The 21,000-nt window shown below is 49.2% G+C and overlaps 3 protein-coding genes across 10 annotated transcripts; 2 read left to right on the top strand and 1 right to left on the bottom strand.

The window, feature by feature from the left end:
- Position 1: 1 nt before the first annotated feature.
- SLC35A2 (solute carrier family 35 member A2) lies at positions 2-9,813 on the top strand. Of its 3 annotated transcripts, none has more exons than XM_003418027.4 (5): positions 2-2,305; positions 3,863-4,045; positions 6,358-6,509; positions 7,608-8,332; positions 9,700-9,813. In XM_003418027.4, exons 1-5 carry the CDS (start codon positions 2,215-2,217, stop codon positions 9,725-9,727), a joined length of 1,179 nt encoding a protein of 392 aa, XP_003418075.1. In that variant the 5' UTR covers positions 2-2,214; the 3' UTR covers positions 9,728-9,813. The 3 variants fall into 3 exon arrangements, with proteins under 3 accessions (XP_003418075.1, XP_010595996.1, XP_023413652.1); XM_010597694.3 differs by having other exon boundaries at positions 8,198-8,332; positions 9,700-9,810; XM_023557884.2 differs by lacking the exon at positions 9,700-9,813 and adding an exon at positions 3,546-3,641 and having other exon boundaries at positions 7,608-9,532.
- On the bottom strand, positions 9,217-14,216 carry PQBP1 (polyglutamine binding protein 1). 5 transcript variants are annotated; one of them, XM_010597697.3, is made up of 7 exons: positions 14,075-14,216; positions 13,595-13,694; positions 11,584-11,695; positions 11,239-11,351; positions 10,770-11,054; positions 10,456-10,519; positions 9,217-10,286 (listed from the first exon to the last, which is right to left on the bottom strand). In XM_010597697.3, the coding sequence occupies exons 2-7, from the start codon at positions 13,659-13,661 to the stop codon at positions 10,130-10,132; spliced, it is 798 nt and encodes a 265-aa protein (XP_010595999.1). In that variant the 5' UTR covers positions 13,662-13,694; positions 14,075-14,216; the 3' UTR covers positions 9,217-10,129. The 5 variants fall into 5 exon arrangements, with proteins under 5 accessions (XP_010595999.1, XP_003418077.1, XP_010595998.1 ...); XM_003418029.4 differs by having other exon boundaries at positions 13,595-13,679; positions 13,966-14,170; XM_010597696.3 differs by having other exon boundaries at positions 13,966-14,169.
- TIMM17B (translocase of inner mitochondrial membrane 17B) lies at positions 14,177-19,041 on the top strand. 2 transcript variants are annotated; one of them, XM_003418033.4, is made up of 6 exons: positions 14,177-14,435; positions 15,210-15,309; positions 16,998-17,061; positions 18,359-18,487; positions 18,576-18,686; positions 18,778-19,041. In XM_003418033.4, exons 1-6 carry the CDS (start codon positions 14,410-14,412, stop codon positions 18,864-18,866), a joined length of 519 nt encoding a protein of 172 aa, XP_003418081.1. In that variant the 5' UTR covers positions 14,177-14,409; the 3' UTR covers positions 18,867-19,041. The 2 variants fall into 2 exon arrangements, with proteins under 2 accessions (XP_003418081.1, XP_023413655.1); XM_023557887.2 differs by having other exon boundaries at positions 18,359-18,686.
- Positions 19,042-21,000: the final 1,959 nt, after the last annotated feature.

The following is a 21,000-nucleotide window of genomic DNA, read 5'->3' as shown; positions in this document are numbered from 1 at the left end:
TACTAGGGGAATCTATAGTGTTACTACAGGGGTTGGGGATCAGGGGTCAGAGGACATACCAGTCTGCCCAGTCCCCATTACAGTCCTGCTAAGGAGCCTTCCTCAGAGAACCTATGGTCTCTTTTTCTGGAGGGGGGACTTCCTTGCTTCTCGTTTTGCTAGGGATGTTTATTTGGTTGATGTTAACTTCCATTCTAAGCCCCAGGACTTTTATTCTGACGAGTTGCAACCCCTACACTGGCACCTCCTACTATCAGCACATACACTTAGTTCAGATGCCCTTACTTGGGCAAGGGTGCTTTCCTTCAGATACCCCAGCAGCTCATATTTTGACAAGGGGACCCTTTCCCTTAGTCTAAGGTCCCATATTTGGTCAAGCTGCCTGCCTACCTCAGCCCAGCTTTGCTTATTCTGGGGGAGGCAATGCCCTACTGTTATCCCAGGGCTCTATGGTTTTTTTTTTGTTTGGTTGGGTTTTTTTTGGTGAGGGGATCCACTGTGGGGTTTTTTTGTGTGTGTGTGTGTTTGTGTGAGGGGATCCACTGTTATCCCAAGTGCTCTTATTCTGGGGAGGAAAACCCTACTTCCATGACTTGGGAAGGAATGGGGAGATTGGCAACATCAGAGACTAGAATGGGGCAGATGGTTTGGGGGGGGGGATGTGAAGGGGGAAATAAGTTTTGTTACCTGTTCTGGGGCCCTCCTTTCCAACTTTTGCAGATTCTTGCTGCCTAGGAGCCAGGATTGTCCAGATTAAAAAAAAAAAAAGTAAAATACACATGTATTGGGGGTAGGGAAGTTCCACATGTGCTCTCTCCCTTTCCCCCCTGCCTGGATTTAAAAAGCCATGTGTGGAGGCCCACTATTTAATAAACATAATAGAATCAGAAGTGACTGCCTATTCATAGATCCAGCAAGGCATTTATAGAATGTTTACTGTAGGCTGAGCCAAGAGGGAGATTAGATGGACATCTCCTCTTTGAAGAAGCCTCAGTCTTGGAAACCCTGGTGGTGTAGTGGTTAAGTGCTGCAGCTCCTAACCAAAAGGTTGGCAATTTGAATCCACCAGGCGCTTCTTGGAAACTCTATGGGGCAGTTCTACTCTGTCCTATAGAGTCACTATGAGTCGGAATCGACTCGATGGCATTGGGTTTGGTTGTTTTCAGTCTTGTGGTACCTAAAGAATTTGTATGGGTTTATTGAAGCAGCACTGCAAAGAAAAGCTATTTCCCCCCTAGAACTTACGTAGCTGTTAAGTATTTGCAGAAGTGCTCCACTGGAGATAATTGGGAGACATAAAAGATGCTTCTCCCTTTACTTCCCCTTACCTGCTCATCCTCTCATCTCTACTTCCTCAACTCTTGACTTAACGTGCCCTGCACTATTTTATCTTGGCTTCACTTGTCCTGACCTCAGCTGTCCCCTCCTGCCCTGCTTTCAAATGCTATCTACTCTGCGAGCCTCTTTGTCTGCTGGCGTACCTGCCCTGCCCTTTCCTGCTTGCCCCTTACCGGCTGACTTAGCCGCTGCCATCTCACTTTTCCATCCTCAACGGTGGTTCACCTGTCCTCCCCTCTTCTTTCAGCCTCAATTCTGTGCTTTCCTAGTTGTATGTTCTCAATTGTTCTACTTTTATATGCTAGCTTGCCTACTTGACCCTCACCTGCTTATACTCAATTCTCATTTCCCTCTCTCATTGCCGGCGGCTCCCCTAGGGGGCGGGAGCCTAGCTGGGAGAGAGGAAAATGAAATTTCAGTCCAGCTGGGAAGGACCCAGGAGTTTCTGATACAGAAAGGGAAGTGCCAATAAAGAGCCAAGATAGATGTTTAAAGTAGGGGGAGGGGACAGACCCAATGCTACTGAACCAATGAGAGGAAGGGAAAGGATGTGCGGGTGATAAATGGAAAACGGGATCAAAGAGGTGGGGGAACAAGAAGAGGGCGGGTCTAATGGTGGAATGGACCAATAAAGATTTGCAAAGTCGGTGTGAGGCCGAATTGGCCGTATCCTCAGTCTCCCGGTCCCGATGGAATTTGGAAATCCCCAGGATGCCCTCATATTCAGCCTTAAGGAGCAGGCGAAGAAAACCACCACTCTAGCGTTTTTTAGCGTACCCTGCACTTCCCCTCTTCAAGCCGGAGACCCGGAAGCGGAAGTGACGGACAAGGAAGTGACCTGCTGTTGCCCTGGGGACAGGCCGGGCAGATGCCAACATGGCAGCGGTTGGGGCTGGCAGCTCAACTGCGGCACCCGGGCCAGGGGTGGTCTCCGCGGGGGCGTTGGAGCCTGGGACCACGAGTGCGGGTGAGACGGGCTGTGGCCGAACAGTCCGCAGTAGGGGAGGGTCGGATCGCTGGGGGGCGGGATGGTTCCTCGCTGGAGCAAGAGGGAGCATCCCGTATAGACTGATCTACGTCTGTGGGGGAGGACGGAATGGACCATTGTGAGTGTGTTGAGGCAAAGCAGAGACCATTCTGAGGGTGCTTGGGGGTCCGTCCGCATATGCAGAGTAGAAACTGCTCTGAGTGCGAAGAGTATTTTTGGGAGGCAAAGACATTCTGAGTGTGTGTGAAGTTCCTTTCCTATAAAAGGAAGAGACTTCCGAGGGTGGGGGGGGGTCGTCCTTACTGAATGGAAGGACCGTTCTGAAGGGTGTGGTTACTTCCTTAAAAAGGGACAAGGACCATTGTGAGTTTGGGTGGGGCAGGGCCTTCGTTATATGAGTAGGGGGTCCGTTTTGACAGAGGGACGTCCTTCATTATAGGGGGAGAAGACCATTTTTGAGGGAGGGTTCCCTTCCTAATGGAGGTTGAGTTCATTGTATGTTGGGGTGGGAGGGTCCTTCCGTATATGGTGGAGAAAGAATGTTCTGAGAGTGCCAGGTCCTTCTTTATAGTGGGGAGAGTTCCATCGTGAGTGTGGGTAGAACAAGGAATAATTCCTTGTCGGGGATGGGGGTGAATGTTGTTGTTGTGAATGGGGGTGGGAAGAGACGATGGGACCATGTGGAGTATAGGGAAATGTTTCCCTATCTGGTTGAGGGAACCAGACTATTGTCAGTAGGGTAACCATTTATTATATGGTGGTTCAAACCTTGGGACAGTGGGGGAATCACTTATTATATTTGTTAGACCCTTCTGGGTCAAGAGGAGTCAGTTGTCATAGGAGGGAGGGGTTGGAGAGACCATTCTGAGTGTGGGGAGGATCATTCCGTATGGGGTGTACACCATTCTGAGTGTGAGGGAATCGAATCATTTCTTAGGTGGGAGAAAGACCATTACTTAGGGGGTACATTCCTTACACAGTGGTCTCATTCCTTGTATTAGGGTATCATTCTTTACATGAGACAATCCTTCATTAAATACAAGTATAATTTCATATAAATCTTCTGTTTTCTCACCCCTAAATTGGGAATCCTCATAGTTCCTTTGGAATTCAGAGTGATACAGGGGTCCATTGAGGTAATCCATATAGATCCCTTAACCCAGTGACAGGCATATAAAAAAAAAAAAGAATGTAGTTGTTGGTATTCTATCTGAGGGAGAGTTACTTCTCACTCAGGAGAGGGAGAGGGGGGGTCGAGGTGGGTGTCCAGGGTCTGCTCAGCCACCAGATACCTCAGTAAGCATTCCAGAAATGGGCTGAACTGGGTGTGGCCCTTTCTGGCTCTTGCCTGTGTCTGAGGCAGTGGAAGGGGGAGGGTCAGGCCCTCATTGGGTCAGCGTGGAACAGGCAGAGGGTGAAAGTATTTGTGGCTAGGAGAATCCTGGTTGAGAAAGAAGAAAGGGGCAGGTGGTTGTGTGGCTACACCTCAGCAGCTTCTGACCCTCTCCTTTCCCCTTTCTCCTTCTGTTCCCACAGCTCACCGGCGCCTCAAGTACATATCCCTAGCTGTGCTGGTGGTCCAGAATGCCTCCCTCATCCTCAGCATCCGCTATGCCCGCACATTGCCTGGGGACCGCTTCTTTGCCACCACCGCTGTGGTTATGGCTGAAGTGCTCAAAGGTCTCACCTGCTTGCTGCTGCTCTTCGCACAGAAGAGGGGTACGAGTGGGGGGACGGGAGTGGTGCTGCACTGGGGTTGGCAGGAGGGACTCTGTACATATGTGAGTGCTCACATGGAAGGTCTGTTGGGGGAGTATCTGTGTCTGTGAAAATGCCTGGGGAGTAAGTGCAGCTAAGCTTTTTCTTCCCCACCCCTCCAGCTATAAGTAGCTGCATCTTTACTTTTATACTCCTGAGACTCTGGGAGCCGGTCTGTGTGGGTTGTAGGAGTGAGACAGTCTATGCCCATAAGAAGCCCACAGGATAGCGGGGGACTCGTACCTGGTGATTTATTTACTTTTAACTTTTTATTATGGAGAATTTCAATTGCATGCAAAATTGGGGAGAATAGTAGAATATCCATGTACGTATCACCCAGATTCAATGATTGTCCACTCCTGGACACTACCATTCAACAGCATCAGTGATTATCCACTCACTGCCAATCTATGTCTGTTTTCCCCTTGCCCCTTATTATTTTGAAGTAAATAACTATAATAACTAAGTTCTCCCTCAAAAAATTAATAATTCAAATATTAACAATGAAATAATCAAATATCCAATTAGTGTTAAAATTTATAAATGTTTTTAAACGTCATTAAAAAGTTTTTAAAATTTTTAATCAGGTTCGAATAAGAGCAGTGTTCTGTTGACATGTCCTTTAAATCTCTGTTAATCTTTAGGTTCCCCTTCAACTTTTTTTTTTCCCCTCTGATGCAATTAATTTGTTGAAGCAATCAGATCATTTGTCCTGCAGACTTTGGGTAGTTTGGATTTTGCTGATTGACACCCTGTGGTATCATTTAACATGTTGTGTCCTCTATATTTCCTAAAAATTGGAGTTGAGTTTATCTACTAATTTAAATACCTCCTTGAAGGGCTTCTACTTAAAAATGTTCTCCAGTTGTTTCTCTTTAAAGGGATTGCATATGAAAGGAGAGAGCTGAATTATTTGGCTGTGCCCTAGGCATTTACATTGAAGAATACATTCCTATCCACTCATTAACTCCAGGTCCCTGGGATACAGCAGTTTAGAAACCTACCTTTCATTTCTTCATTGGTTCAGTAGATACTTAGGAGTAGACGTAATATGTCAGGCTCTCCACTGGCTGTGGAGATACACATGTTAGTAATGCAGACATGAATCTTGCCCTCATAGGGCTGATATTTTAGATGGTTAGAAAAAATAGCTACAGACTTAATCATAGGCCAAACCCCAAAAGATTTTTTTTTTTTTCTGAAATAGTTTGATAGTAAAATCTGGCCTGATCTGGTGTGGGGCTTTTTGTATATTTGTGTTCTTTATTTGCCCTATTTGCTGTAAGTATTCATACATTTCATTGCAGAAATATGAATGTCTTGATTATGGTGTTTAGTCCCAGACCCTGTTGGGTGTGTTATGTAATACATCATGTACATGTATCATGTTACCTTCCTAACAGCTGGAAAACTTTGAATACCAAAACCCATCTGGGCCCAGAGGTTCTTGGTAAGGGATTCTAGACCAGTAATTACTCCAAGGCTTAGTGTCAGGAAGGACAAGCACAGGGTTTTGTGAACAAGCAGCAGCAGGAGCTCCTGGAATAACCTTAAACGGTGGTTGCACAGGTCTTCCCTGAGGAGCGACCCTCAGTTGAGACTTAAAGATGAAGTGGCAAAAACATAGGGCAAGCTTTGTAAAGACCCTGAATGTGTGTGTTCGAGGATTATTATATAGTAAATGATTCTCATTTATGCATTGGAGCAGGTCCCAACTGGACTCTCCCCTTAATGCTGAAACCTGCATTCTCCATGTGTCAGGGGCAACTTCTTGGTGTGTCTAGAGCCGATGGCAAGATGCAGTTGAATGGCAGCTTACAGGCCAGTAAGGAGCAAGGATAAGTCTAGCTAAAACCCCTCCTCTGTTTATGTTAAAACAGTCTTCCATCCACACTCCTAGAGCTTCTACTTCATATGTTCCTATTTAATGATTATTTCATTGTATAAACTTGTATTGAGGACTTTCCCTGAATGGGACTCTATGACAGGGAGGTAGACTCCAAGATGAGTGAAATATGATCTATGATTATTAGCCACTCATGGTATTCTGGATGATTCTTTTGTGTCCAATTAACTGAGTATTAGAAATGCCTACTGGGGACGTGGTTGTGCTGTAGGAAAAACAGAGCACAGGATTTATTCCTGCCCTTGGGGGTCACGGTCTGGTGGGGAAGACATAGGGACCAGGCCTGGATCTAGCCTTTAGGGCATCCCCATCTTTGTAGTTGGTGCTAAAAAGTCCCTACTCCACTCCCCCCCTGCCCCCCGCCCAGGTAACCTGAAGCACCTGGTTCTCTTCCTTCACGAGGCTGTCCTTGTGCAGTATGTGGACACACTCAAGCTCGCAGTGCCCTCTCTCATCTATACCTTGCAGAATAACCTCCAGTATGTTGCTATTTCCAACCTACCAGCTGCCACTTTCCAGGTGAGCCCCAAGCCTAGCATGGCCCCAGGGGAACTGGCTGGTTTTGGGGATATGGGATGTGGTGGGAGGACTGCAGAAAGCAGGGGCTGTGTCACCTTCGGAATGTCCTTGGAACTCCCTCAACCCCAGATTCCTCATCAGTGAAGATTGGGAAGGGAAATGGTAATACTACTCACTGGGCTGCTGGGATGATGACAAAAAAAAAAAAAAGTACCTGTGAAGAGCCCTTGGTTGGCAATAAGCTTTAAGCTATTTTTGGGCAGCCTTGTGAAGTGCTTAAAGATCCTGAATTCTGGGGCCAGGCTGCCTTGGTTCAAATCCCACCTCTACCACTTTCCAGCTGTGTGAATTTTCCAGCTGTGTGATATTGGGCAAGTCACCTTTCTGTGCCTTAATTTTCTCATCTTTAAAATAGAGGGTTATTAACAGTGCCCGGAGCCCTGGTGGTACAGTGGTTAAGAGATCAGTTGCTAACCAGAAGGTCGGCAGTTTGAATCCACTCCTTGGAATCAGGAGGGGGCAGTTCGCTTTGAGTCGGAATTGACTTGACAGTAATAGTAACAGTGCACACCTCATATGGTTGTGAGAATTAAAAGAACTATTTCATGTAAAGTGCTTAGACTCACACCTGGCACATAGTTAAGTGCTATGTAAATATTTGCTAATGTTATTGCTGTATGGTTGGTTAATATGTAATCAACACCATTTATCAAGACCCCTCTCTCACAAAGCGCACTATTTATTCATTATCTATACTGTGTGAAGTGTTTTACATACATCAGTCCTACCTGACAGATGATGATGCCAGGGCTCAGACGGGGCAAATGCTTTGTCCCTAGTCACACAGCTAGGAAGTAGTGGGGTTGGGATGTGGATTTGGGTGTGCCCAGGGACGTCCTGGCATAGCCATCCTGTTGTGTACTTTCTGGGAGTCAGTCAGCGGCCAGTGGCTGGGATTGTTGCTATTTTTATTGTCTTCTACCCCCACCCTGTCCCTCCATTATGCCTGGAGGCCCACAGTAGGTGCTGTCCCCCATGGGCTCACATTGGGATCAGGGTCAGGGTCAGCCCTCAGTGCCTTCCACATGCCACTCGCAGGTGACGTACCAGCTGAAGATCCTGACCACGGCACTGTTCTCCGTGCTTATGCTGAACCGCAGCCTTTCACGGCTGCAGTGGGCCTCCCTGCTGCTTCTCTTCACTGGTGTCGCCATTGTCCAGGCGCAGCAAGCTGGTGGTGGGAGCCCACGGCCACTGGATCAGAACCCCGGGGTAGGCCTTGCAGCTGTGGTAGCCTCCTGTCTCTCCTCAGGCTTCGCAGGTGTCTACTTTGAGAAGATCCTCAAAGGCAGCTCAGGCTCCGTGTGGCTGCGCAACCTGCAGCTCGGCCTCTTCGGCACAGCACTGGGCCTGGTGGGGCTCTGGTGGGCTGAGGGTACCGCTGTGGCCCACCGCGGCTTCTTTTTTGGGTACACGCCTGCTGTCTGGGGCGTAGTGCTCAACCAGGCCTTTGGTGGGCTCCTGGTGGCTGTTGTTGTCAAGTACGCCGACAACATTCTCAAGGGCTTTGCCACCTCCCTGTCCATAGTACTGTCCACAGTTGCCTCCATTCGCCTCTTTGGTTTCCATGTGGACCCGTTATTCGCCCTTGGTGCCGGGCTTGTCATCGGTGCCGTCTACCTCTACAGCCTTCCCCGAGGTACAGCCAAAGCCATAGCTTCCGTCTCCGGGCCCTGCATGCACCAGCAGCCTCCGGGGCAGCCACCACCGCCGCAGCTGTCTTCCCACCGTGGAGACCTCATCACGGAGCCCTTTCTGCCAAAGTCAGTGCTGGTGAAGTGAGGGCTGGCAGTGGTGGAGGGGGGAGATACAGAGGGAACTGGGGTGGAGGGCGTTGGGCATCTTAAGGTCTCAAGTCTCTGCTGGGGCCTGGCTCTTCTGGGGCTGGAAGGCAGTCTTTTCTCCCAGGTCATTGAGACGTCGGGGATGTGGCATGGGACTAGGGCTAGGCATCACATCACCCTTCCTGGTAGGCTTGCCCCCTTTTTCCTGGAGGGGTTTTTAGAACTGCTGCCTCTGCCCCAGTCCAACCCCTTTGGGGACAGGGTTGGGGATGTCATTCAAAGCTTTTTTGTCTGCCTCCCTCTGCTGGTGTTGTCCTCTCTCACATCTGGGAGTCCCAGCCATTCCTCCTCTTTAAGAACAAATTGGACAGAAACCTACTGCTCTCTAGTAAATCACTAATGCCTACCTGTGGGGTTCAGTTTCCCATGGTTTGAGGCCTTCTCTCCTCCCTCACAACCACACTGGATCATGTTAGTAGGTTGGTCTTCTGTGTGGCCTTGGGGCTGCTTCTCTGACCGAGACCCTTGAAACTGGGCTTCTTGTGAATGCCCAGGAAGAGGAAAGAGCAATTATTCATGGCTGCTGAAATTTTCACATCAGCCTCTTCTGGGGGAGGGTGCCATAGGGGCTGTTTGTTTTTTAGTGGTTTTTTTTTTTCTTTTTTGATCAACAATATAATCAGATAATTAATGATCCAGGGTAGAGGAAGAGGGTAAGGGGGCCCTTGCTGCCAGTGGCTGAATCGCATTCAATCTAAGACACTGTCAGCTGCCGGATGCAGTTATTTTCTGATATCCGGAGAAGAAAATTAGAGCTGTCAACCACACTTTTGATACCCTATTGGCTGTATGATGCACCCTTATTGTTTGTGTGTGTGTGTGTGTGTGTGTGTGTGTGTGTGTATGGGGGGGGTCTTAGAATTGATGAAATGTGGAACCTGCCCCCTGCATTCCCCAAAGCTTATTAACCTCTTAACTCTATGCCAGTGTGTGCACGCACGCGTGTGTGTGCGCGCACGCGCGCCTGGGAGATGCCTGGGTTCTTTGCTGTTTGTAAATAGAGCTATTGGATCTTTATTTTTGATTAATTTGTTCTGATTTTTTGGTTTGTTTTCTAAGGAACTGTAATGAACAAATGTCAGGATACGCAATGCCAAATAAAGATGTTGTATTTATTTAGTCCACGTGCAGCTTTCTGATCCAGGGACCCGCACTCTCCGCGTAGGCGCTGTTACTAACCCAGGGGTGTCAGCCCCACTGCTGTTGCCCTTCGCTTGCTCAGGAAACCCACCTGCCAGCCCATCCCAGCTTTCTGTGTTTTTCTTTCCTTCCCATTCCCACCACAGGTTGCTCACCAAGGTGAAGGGTTCGTAGCTGCTGGGATTGAAGACGTTGGCCTGGTCTCATTCTCCTTTCTTGCCCTGGCCCAGCTGGGGCCAAACTCTGATCAGTATTAGGGATGGGGTGAGGTAGACACCAAACTCCCTGTCTCCACCAACCTCTGCCCCTAAGCAGAGCTGGCATGACTAACTTTTCTCTTGTTATGAGGATATGGAGAGGCACTTCCTCAGCCTCCAGCCCTGCCATCCTCATGTCCTTGCCACCCCCATGCTATTTCTTAGGTGAGTTTTGCAAATAAAATGTGTTTTGCATCTTGCTGGCTTGGGTTGGGAAGCCTCAAGAGACAGAGGGAAGGAAGCACTCAGGCCTCAGAGGCATGATCCACAGAAAAGCTTTTATTAAAAACCCCAGAGCCGGGGCTGTGAGGGCGAAGGTTCAGTCCTGCTGCTTGGTTCGGGAGGCCTCAGCATTGGCCCGGAGCACAGCCCCTGGGGATGGGTATGGGCGCTGCTGGAAGAGGGGCCCGGCTGCGGTTGTGTCTGCACCTGTCTTGGCCTCGTTCCGCTTGGGGAGCCCTGTTGACCACGTGCCCCTGGGGGTGATAGAGGGTCAGGGGTGGAAATGTGGGATGTGGTGCCCCCTCCGCCACCAACCCTGACTGATAAATAGGGGAAAGGAGATAGGAGGAAAGGGATGGTGTCCACTGGTGCAGTGAGAGTCATGAGGGGAAAAAAAAGGGCTCATGAGGGGTTGTCACTTACCGGGGTGCATCCGAGTATGAGCTGGGGTCCATGGGATCTAACTCTTCATCCTTTCGGCTTGCCACTGTGGAAGTAAGTGGGAGGGTGAGGGCTTTAATCCAGGTATGAGGAACCCTTGATTACTGAACATCTCCCCACCCCCCAGCCAGCAGTAAAAAATGGAACACTTGGCTGCCATGGGCTGTAGCACCCTTATCCTGTGCTCATGCTTATCCCAGGCCCCAGCTCCAGGCACCTGCAAACATGAGTAAGTGCCTCAAATTCTGCACCATAGGCATCTTGCTGCACCCTAGTCCCAGCCCTGCTCAGCTTACCCTTCTTGCTCTTGGGATAGGGAGCCAGCTCCTCCCGGCGGTGGTGACGCCGTTCTTTGGCCTCTTCTCGGTCTGCCTTGTCATACCCGCGGTCCCGGTCCCGATCTCTGTCCCGCTCTCTCTCTCTGTCAACCTTGTCATAGCCACGCTCTCGGTCTCTGTCCAACTTGTCCTGGCCTCGGTCTGACTTGTCATGGCTCCGGTCTGACTTATCGTGGCCTCGGTCCGACTTGTCATGACCCCGGTCCAACTTTTCGTGGTTCCGGTCAGTCTTCTCCTCAGCATCTGGGGACATGAAAGCCTTGAAGTGACCTTCCTCCTACCCCAGGCCCAGCAGCCTTTGCTTTCAATAACTTCTCTTGCTTGGTGCTGGGCCTATCTGGTCTCGCCTTGATCCACTATAATTTACCTGACCCCTTTCTGAAAACTGCTAGAATTGCTCCAGGCACCCTTGGATCTGCCAACTCACCTACATTACTGCTCCTGAGCTTCTTGGCAGACTTGGTAACGACAGAGTTGGGGTCATGTGGGGAGAGCCAGGACACGAGGTCTGTGTCCACATTCCAGTAGTAAGGGAGCCCGCTGTGGGGCAATAGGAGCAAGGGAGGGAGGGAGGGGAAGAGTGTCAGTACAGATGTCCTCTCCTTTGTCTCCCCAATCTCTGCCCATACCTGCCCCTGTCAGGACTCCACAAGGAGGACCCCCAGATCTCGTCCCTTGTGTCTCCTATAAACCCCAAGGCCAAGGATAGCACAGGAAGGGTAAGGGTACAAGTTATTCCCCCTTACCCCCCCCCCCAGGTCCCCAGACTCACCAGGAAGGGTCAAACACCTTGTACCAGCTTGGTGGCAGGCCTTCCAACCGGGTGGCCTCATAGTCCACAGGATCATCATCATAGTCCTCAGCAATGATCTCTTCCTCTGGCTCTAGCAGGACAAGGTGGGGGGTAACAGTTAAGGGGAATTCTCATCCTGTCTCAAGGCCCGGAGGGACACATATGCTCACACTTATGCACTTGGCCAGTCACAAACCACACACGGAAGGCACATGCCCATGTGTATGCCAGGAAGCAGATAAAAATACTGCTTGCAAAATTCAAATATCTGAATATCAAAAAAAAATATCCAAATCTATTGTTTCTGGGTTCCAATGGTAAGTCATACTGTTCTCTGAACCTATCTGATTTCTGAATTTGGACAGGGATTCATCAAAAAAACTTATCCATATCTATTCAGTGCCTGAGTTCAGATAGTATGTGACGCTGTGTTATCCAAATCTATTTGAATAAAATGAGTTCGACAGCAAGGGGTTTTTCTGAAAATCTCTTCAGCTCTCAAGCTTGGCAAATACAGGATTTTTGATCCCTGTATCTTGAATAGCAAGGGATTTATCCAAACATTGTTCTGAAGCCATTCAGTTCCTGAGTGGCAAGGTGTAGTATTGGCAAAGGGCCTGACACATAGGCCTGCAATAGATGTCAGTTAATAGAATAAAAAGGGTGTATACTATCAGCTCAGTGCCTGGCCCTTAATAGGCCTATAACAGATTTCAGCTATGGATATAATTAACAATGAAATGTATATGTCAGCAAGAGCATAGCACCTGTCAAATAGTATGTCCAAAATAGTTGTCAGCTCTTGTCATTAGTATTGTTATTCAGATGTATGTCATCAGGACAAGACCTGATTCTCAATATGCTTAAAATTATATCAAGGATCATTATCAGTATTATTAACCATAAGGTCTATGCCTGGCACAGAGTAGACCTATAGTTAATGTAAATTTCAATATGATGAGCAATAAGAAGTATTTTTCAGTGCCTGGCACACCGTAGGCCAAAATTAATGCCAGCTTTCAATATTATTAACAATAAAGTATAAATATTAACAGCAGCAGCACAGTAGGCCTAAATGATAAGATTCTTGCTATCCCTTATTTTATACTGTGAACAGTAATGTGTATGCCAGGCACTTACAAAACAAAACAAAATAAACAAACCCATTGCCATCGAGTGGATTCCAACTCATAGCAACCCTACAGGACAAGGAAGAACTGCCCCATAGGGTTTCCAGGGCTGTAAATCTTTATGGAAGCAGACTGCCACATCTTTCTCCCAAGGAGCAGCTGGTGGATTCGAACCACCGACCTTTCAATTAGCAGCAAAGTACTTAACCACTGTGCCACGAGGGCTCCACCAGGCACTTAAACCCAAAAAACTCACTGCCATCAAGTGGAGTCCGACTCATAGCGACCCTACAGGACAGAGCAGAACTGCCCCATGGGGTTTCCAAAGAGCAGCTGGTGGATTAGAACTGTTGACCTTTTGGTTAGCTGCCAAGCTCTTAACCACTGTACCACCAGGGCTCCTTAGGCCCAAAATACATGTTACTTACTGATAAGGTGAATAATATAGGTATATATTATCAGTATAGTGGCTGGCACAACAGTAGGCCTGAAGTACATGTTACCTATCAGTATTGTGAACAACAAAGTATCAACATCAACACTGTATTTGGCACACAGGAGACTGCAGGAGATGTCAGTTATCCTTACTATTAGATACTTTGTTATCACCCCATGGAACCTGGAATGCAATAAACCAAAACAGGCATCAGCTGTCACTATTATTAAGGCGGCTAAAATATCTATCCCCCTTGGCACATAGTAGGAGTGGATGTCAGGAATCCATATTATTAACAATAAAACGCCTTTCATCCCACTGCTTGGCTCACAGTAGGCTCATACTAGGTATCGAGTGTCAATATCAACAACAAAGTGCCTGTCAAGCTTGGCACATGGTGGGCTCATCTGCTCTTAGCTCTCACCAGGCTCCAGATGTTTGAGGATGCCTCTCTTGGCCAAGCGGGTCTGCAGCGCCACGGGCAATGGCATAGCGGGTAGCAGACGAACCTAGAGGCAGACGGACTAAAAATCAGATCAGATGAGAATTAGAATCCAGACCCTGTAACCAAGCGCCTCCCCCCAAGCATATACTCATCTGACCCCCACCTCCCCATCTGCAGTAGTTGGGCAGACGAAACCTACGCGCTAAAAGGTGGAGGAGATAAGTGGCAATATCACCAAACTCTCATCCACCCTCTAGTGCTCGCGTCCCTAGTTCCTCTTCCAGGCCCAGGCTCCGCCCAGCGCCAAAGGAGTCAAGCGTGTCTCCCCCGCGCCCCAGAAATGGGCTCACCCAACGTCCCCCAAAGACTGCCGGGTGGGAGGAACCAAAGCGCTGAAATGGGGGATCAAAGTGCAGAACCTCCTCCAGCTCCAAAAGAATGCGTCCACCCTGGTGTTACCAATACAGTCTCGCGGGCAGTGGAAGGCTGTCAGACAGGCCGCCTCCCTTTCGCCACCGCTACGATCACCGGAACCACGCGACTAGCTCCTCCCAAAGCACAGACGGAGGCCTTTTCTCCCCGAGCCTTTAAGTAACTGGGAGACGCTCGGAGGCTGCGGAGGACAGATGACGCAACCGAGGTGGCCAATGAGAGTGTGCCTTTGGACTTACGTGTGGTGAAGCGACTCAACTCTTGTCTTGGAATAGGTGGAAAGCTCGCGCGCCTGTGTGCGTTTGCACTGGGGGCGTGGCTCGGCCGGATCTGGCCTGACTGCGCGGCCGAACGCCGGCGCCATGGAGGAGTACGCTCGGGAGCCTTGGTATGGTGATGGGCACAGGCATAGGGACTGTTGCTGCGGGGCCGTAGCCGACCATGGGATGCGGGCGGGAGAGGCACCGGCCACGCAGCTCCACCTCACAGACTCTGGAGACTTAGAAACTTATCTCTTTCCGCTTCCTCGCTTGGTTCCGCCCACCCAGACTTGGTTAAGAGGGGCAGCAACTGTGCGCCTGGAGGACGTGCGGTACAGGACGAACCACTTCCCGTTGCCCCTGACTTTGTATTTCCCAGCACCTCTTTGTTAACGACAAGTGACACGCTGGTCGAATCCATTCAGCCGGGGCGGGGGGGTGGTGGTGCGACACCAAGCAGAAATCTGCAGGGTTACACGTGTGGTTTTCCCCAGGTCTCTTTAGGTAATGGAGGGCGGGGCCTGAATGAGCCTATTGTTGGCAAGGAGGGAGTGCTGGATCCTCCCCACCGTCTGCTCTTGGGTTTTTCTAATCGTGCTTGATTAAATGGTTAAATGGGGGGAAGGGGGCGGGGCTCGATTGGACACGCCCATTGTTGGAGAAGGGAGTGCGACTTACCTGCTTTAATAACAGTACTAGCTAGCCAACACTCCTATAGCACATATTTAAATGTCCCAAATCTTTGCATGTATCATTTCATTTTTGGTAAAGCAATTGACTGATTCCTTAAGGGGAAGGAAGGAAGGGGGCAGGTAGGGCGAAGAAAGACGTTGGCAAGAGTCTCTGCGTTAGGGCATAGGGGAGGGCTCACGTTAACCTCTTCCTCCCTTTCCCTCTTGCAGCCCATGGCGCATTGTGGATGATTGCGGTGGAGCCTTCACCATGGGTGTCATCGGTGGTGGAGTCTTCCAGGCCATCAAAGGCTTCCGCAATGCCCCTGTTGTAAGCCCTGGCCTTGCCTGGGTGGTGTGGGGGTTGGCTCACCAGCCCACATGGATACTGCTCGGAAAACTGCATGTAGCTGCTAGTCACATGCACTTATTCATCCTGATACCTGCTCACCTATTATGTGCCAGGCCTGGCTTCCAGATATAGGGTCTTGGGGGAACTGCAGATGTGGCCTCTGTCCCCCATACCCCCAACTGGGGCTCCTCTGTGGAAATGTTGTCTTGTCAAAACAGTCATCATCAAATCCTAGATGTGTGTACAAAGCCAGACAAATTTTACGTGGAGGGAGATTCTACGTCAGAAGCCTGGCTAGGGGAAGGTGATAGAAGTTTAACTGACAGAGCGAAGGACAGCCCCAAAGTTGAGAAAATCTTTTTAACACAGTCAATTACCTTCTTTCCCTGACAACAACCCCCGACCCCAGGAGATCTAATCAAATGTCACGGCTTTAAATGCTATCCATTTGCCAAGGTCTGTGCAATTTATGTATCTAGCTCTGTCTCTCCCCTCAACTCTAGACCCACATACCCAACTGCCTGCTTGACATTGCTACTTAGATCACTAATCTTAAACTCAACAAGTCAAAACTGAGCTCCCGATTCCTTCCCAGACCTAATCTCATCCGTCAACATCATCTCGGGGAATTATAATTCCCTCTTTCTAGTTGTTTAGGCCAAAAACCTTGGAGTCATTCTTGACGCCTCTTTTTCCCTCACAGCCCATCATGCATCTAATCCATAAGCAAAACCTGTGTAGTCAGCCTCCAAAACATGTATTCCCAAATCAGCAACTTCTCACCACCTCTGCTGCCACCATTCTGGCCTGAGTCCCCATGATTGCTGTAGCCTTCTCACTCATCTCTCAGCTTCTGCCTTTACCCCCTTAGAACCTGTCCTTAACACATCAGCCAGAAGGGTCCCTTAAAAAGGGAAATTAGATCCTCGTCCCACCTTATAATTCTCTAATAGCTTCCTGTTACTCTTAAAAGCTAAACTCCTTACCATGCCTTACAAATCTAACTGCCTACCTTTCATAGCCCATCTTCTACCACTCTCCTCCTTGCCCACTCTGCTTCACCCTCTGTGATCTCCTTGCTCTTCCTCCAACACCCCAGTCTCATGCCTGCCTCACAGCCTTTGAACTTGCTGTCACCTTAGTCTGGAACACTTTCCCAGATCTTTGCCCAAGTCTCCTTCTCATCAGCAAGGTCAAGCACAAATGCCCCCTCCTTAAAGAGGCTTTTTGTGACCACTGAGCCACTATCATCTATCTTCATCCTGTTCCCTCTAGAGTGCTTATTGCCGTCTGGAACTGTTTTGTTTATTGGTTTGTATCCTTACTCAATATTGACTATTCCACTATAACATGAACTTTGAAAGGGCAGGGACCAGGTCTCCCTTGCTCACTGCTGTATCCCTGCATATAGCATGGTGCCTGGCACATAGTAGGTGCTCGATAATCATTTATTGCATGAATGAATGAATGAATTAGAATTTCTCAACCCAGCTCTGAAAGCAGTCATGTTGGGGTGTTCCCCAGCCTCCTAGTTCTTGGCTGCTCCATATCTCTGCCCTGATACCCATAACGGGTCTCCCATCCCCATTCCTCCTTTAAAAGCCAGAAATCCTATCTGCCAGTGGCCTCACCCTGCCCTGATTCCCCCCCTCCTCACTTTCCCCCAGGGAATTCAGCACCGGTTGAGAGGTAGCATCAGCGCTGTGAGGATTCGAGCCCCCCAGATTGGAGGTGAGAGGCTTCAGGAGACATGAGATATGATGGCAAAGTTGGTGGGAGAGAGGGTTGCCCCTTTGGGTCTAGATATCATGTTGGTGCCCAGATTCCAGCCCCAACTCTGCCTGGGATTTCTTGAGGGGAGAGGGAGAGAGAGACTTGCTGTCGTCGAGTCAATTCCAACTCATAGTGACCCTGTAGGACAGAGTAGAACTGCCCCATAAAGTTTCCAAGGAGTGCCTGGTGGATTCGAACTGCCAACGTTTTGGTTAGCAGCCGTAGCACTTAACTGCTATGCCACCAGGGTTTCCTGGGGTGGGGGGAGGTGACATTTCCCAACAATTTAGTAGAGGGGTGAGAGTGTGGGTCCTGGAGTTTAAATCCAGGCCCTGGCTCTTTCCTGCTGTGCGACCTTGGTCTAGTGGCTTAACCTCTCTGAACTTCTTTAACATGGGATGATCATAACAGTAACCACCTCAGTACTTTTGTAATTTATGGGTCAAACATTTACAGAGTATATACGAAGTTATTAAGATCGCTGTACTAAGCACTTTAATATTAACTAATTTAATATTTCATTATTAACTTTATTAATAATCTAACAATTAATATTAATTTAATATTAACTAATTAAAAATTTTAGAAGTCAAATAACGTACGGTACCAAGAATAGGACCTGACACACAGTAAGCCCTCAGTCAACATTTTAACTATCATTTTCATTACCTGGCTTTTCTAACCTGTGCCCTTCTCCCTGGTGGTGCAGTGGTTAAGAGTTCAGCTGCTAACTGAAAGGCCTGTCGTTTGAACCCACCAGTGGCTCTGTGGGAGAAAGATGGCAGTCTGCTTCCGTAAAGATGCACAGCCTTGGAAACCCTATGGGGCAGTTCTACTTTCTCCTGTAGGGTTGCTATGAGTCGGAATGGACTCAGTGGCAAAAGATTGGTTTAGTTAGTCCTCCCTGAAAGCAAGATCACAGTTCCAACTGTGTGGTGGTTACAAAGATCAAAGTTGCATTGTTAAAAAAACATACAAAAGATGGATCTGCTTGTAAACATTTTTCAACTCACTGTAAAGTATTGGCACTGGGTTTTTTTATAAAGCATTGGTGGCCATTGTGGATGGCTTGAAATGAGAGCTACCACAGGACGGGAACAGACGGGGAGTATGTCCTGGGAGTTTCCCATCCACCTCTGTTTCTGAATTTTTCTCCCCATTCTTGGGCAGAGCATTCGGGCTTTGGAAGTCCCCAGACCCAGGTACGTGGAGTCTCGGGAGTTCCCAGAAACACTAGGCCTTGGTCTCCCTTTAGGTAGCTTTGCAGTGTGGGGTGGCCTGTTCTCCACAATTGACTGTGGCTTGGTGCGGATGCGGGGCAAGGAGGACCCCTGGAATTCTATCACCAGTGGAGCACTGACTGGTGCTGTGCTGGCAGCCCGCAGTGAGTACCCCTGGCCCCTGGCCCCAGCCCCTTCTTCCCTGTTCTGCCTGCCCCCATCGCAGTCTTTCTGCTCCCTCCACTCCTCCAGGTGGCCCACTGGCCATGGTGGGCTCGGCGATGATGGGGGGTATCCTGTTGGCACTCATCGAGGGTGTCGGCATCCTCCTCACTCGCTACACTGCCCAGCAGTTCCGAAATGGTGAGTACCTGGCAGACATTGGCCAGGGAGGGGTGGCAAATGCTCCACCTAGCCTTCTCTGCTCGCTCTTACCTGATTCTCCCCTCCCCAGCACCCCCATTCCTGGAGGACCCCAGCCAGCTGCCCCCCAAGGAGGGTGCCCCGGCCCCAGGCTATCCCAGCTATCAGCAGTATCACTGAGGAAGTGACCGCCTAACACCGCTGCCACCGTGGGAGCCCCTCCTCGGTTCCCTCCCCCATGACCTACCTCGAAGGGAGGGCTGGCTCCCAGTTGGCCCCAGGGCCCTCTCTGCTCCTTTGTCCCAGGGTGGGTATGGGGCACCCCAGCTGCCCTGATGGATGGGTCCCCTTTTTCTCTCTCAGGGCACTGCAGTCCCACTCTCACATGTAACAAGTTCTCACCCCAGACCCTTTGTGTGGTGCCCTGAAGAGTATTTAAAGCCAGTTTTGAAATGCTTATTTATGTACTCCTTAGGGTTTTTGTTTAGTGGATTTGAACCACCCATAGAACCCTTCCTCAGATAAGGCACAGAGCGGTAGGACTTGAACTCCCACAGAGAATGGGCTCCAGTAAATTGTTGCCTGATTAGTGCTGTGCTCTGGAGCAGCCGAGCCAATGAAGCATACTCCAAGCCAGAAAGAGTGAGAAAGTTTATTTAGGAAGTGATACTACTGGGGACCCGACAGTAACACAGACTGTCTCTATGGAGTTCCAAAAAGCAATTTTACATTAGAGCTTATATAGAATTTTTACAAGGGTTAGAAGTGTCTTTGTAGCCAGTAGGTGGCATGGCCAGAGGAGTTATTCATTACAAGGTAGTGACAAGAGACTCTTTATCAGATTAAAAGAGATACATGCCAGACATTTCCTTATCAGGCTAAAGATATACATGTGAAGACATCTGGGCTCTAATCTCCATGCTGGGGGGGTCTTAAGTCACAGGTGGCTGGACAGAACAAGACAAACTTATTTGCATCAGACCAAAACAAAGAACAAAGTCATTAGCAAAGGTATGCAAAGGAGGAGGCAGGCAGAGGAAGGAGAAAAATCTATAGGTTCATCATGATGTTAGTTATGTCAAGGTCTCAGTCGCCCATTTTGAAAAGGAGAAAACATACTGCGGAGTATTAGGGTCACAAAATGTCTGTGGAATGAATAAGCAAGAGGGAGACATGAATCAACATGAGGTACATATACGGGGTGTGTGGGGGCCAAGTGATGAATCATACACAGAGGAATGGGTTTAGAAAAAAATGAGTAGACAAGCGTTGCAGGGATGGTAGTGGTGGTATGGTTCTGCAGGTTGCAATCCTGGCCCCCCACACACCCCAACACCCCTTCTCATACATCCCCATCCCCAAGGCTGGGAAGCCTGACCTCACAAGGAGCCACTCCTTTCTGAATATAAGTCACTCCACTTGGGAAGATAGTCCCCCTTCATGTGGCCTAAACCTAGGATGGAAGTAAGGTTAACGGAGACCTGGCTACCTCAAAGCCTATGTTAGTCTCCACTTCCGTACTACACAGACACTTCTGCTCTCTGATGCTCAGTGTTGACTGTAAGTTTTTTTTTTAAAGGGCAACCACAAAGAACCAGAAATGAGTATTTCAGGGTGGGAAGATTATGGGAAAGAAATTTTGGGGGCACCACCCCAAACACTGTCACTTCTGTGTGAACCCCTACAGGTGTGGGGTAAACATTGTCTCCTCCAGACCTCTCCACTGAGGTGCAGATGCTGTCCTTTCTTTGCAAAGGGCTCCATAGAGGTGGAAAGTGGCAAACCCTGTCTTATCCATTCACATGCCTCAGAGGCAGAAATGTCCTTCCAGTGCAAATGCCACAGGGAGGCACAAAGGCCTCCAGAGAGAAGACAGCTGTTGTTTTCTTCACACAAACTGTAACAGTAAGTGCAACTGCATTGTGTGCAAATGGCCCTATGGAGACAAAAAGTCCTTATCCTGCAAACAATTGCAAAGAAGTGGAAACCTTGTCTCTCCCTTAAAAAACCACCCCGTAGGGTTGCAAATGCAGAGTCCCTGAGCCTCCGAAGACCCCAATGGGGAGCCAGTGGCCCCCACTGGGGACAGAGGTGTGACACTTGGCTTGAGTGACTCAGTGCCAAGCAGTGGGTGGCTACCCAGGCTCAGGTGAGTGCTAGCCGGAGGTAGAAGTCACCTGCACACGGCGCTTGGCAGGGCCCCAGTCTTGAACCTGCAGCTCCTCAGGCATACCAGCCAAGACACACATGCCTCTGTGGGACTCAGGCACCAGTCAGACCCAGGGTATTCAAGGCTGCTACCCTTCTTGTTTTT

The sequence above is a fragment of the Loxodonta africana genome, chromosome X, assembly GCF_030014295.1.
Source record: "Loxodonta africana isolate mLoxAfr1 chromosome X, mLoxAfr1.hap2, whole genome shotgun sequence".
NCBI classification, from domain to species: domain Eukaryota; kingdom Metazoa; phylum Chordata; class Mammalia; order Proboscidea; family Elephantidae; genus Loxodonta; species Loxodonta africana.
Note: the sequence above shows the minus strand (reverse complement) of the source record. Positions and strands in the feature narration are given on the sequence as shown.

What these genes read in the sequence shown, in the direction of transcription:
- TIMM17B (XM_023557887.2), top strand. Translation starts at nt 14,410, where the DNA reads ATGGAGGAGTACGCTCGGGAGCCTTG. An exon ending in GAGTACGCTCGGGAGCCTTG is followed by an intron (nt 14,436 to 15,209) that starts GTATGGTGATGG and finishes TCCCTCTTGCAG; the next exon opens with CCCATGGCGCATTGTGGATG. An exon ending in TCGAGCCCCCCAGATTGGAG is followed by an intron (nt 17,062 to 18,358) that starts GTGAGAGGCTTC and finishes GTCTCCCTTTAG; the next exon opens with GTAGCTTTGCAGTGTGGGGT.
- SLC35A2 (XM_023557884.2), top strand. Translation starts at nt 2,215, where the DNA reads ATGGCAGCGGTTGGGGCTGGCAGCTCAACTGCGGCACCCGGGCCAGGG. An exon ending in GCTCTTCGCACAGAAGAGGG is followed by an intron (nt 4,046 to 6,357) that starts GTACGAGTGGGG and finishes CCCCCCGCCCAG; the next exon opens with GTAACCTGAAGCACCTGGTT. An exon ending in TACCAGCTGCCACTTTCCAG is followed by an intron (nt 6,510 to 7,607) that starts GTGAGCCCCAAG and finishes TGCCACTCGCAG; the next exon opens with GTGACGTACCAGCTGAAGAT.
- PQBP1 (XM_010597697.3), bottom strand. Translation starts at nt 13,661, where the DNA reads ATGCCATTGCCCGTGGCGCTGCAGACCCGCTTGGCCAAGAGAGGCATC. An exon ending in AAGGTGTTTGACCCTTCCTG is followed by an intron (nt 11,352 to 11,583) that starts GTGAGTCTGGGG and finishes ATTGCCCCACAG; the next exon opens with CGGGCTCCCTTACTACTGGA. An exon ending in GCTCAGGAGCAGTAATGTAG is followed by an intron (nt 11,055 to 11,238) that starts GTGAGTTGGCAG and finishes TCATGTCCCCAG; the next exon opens with ATGCTGAGGAGAAGACTGAC.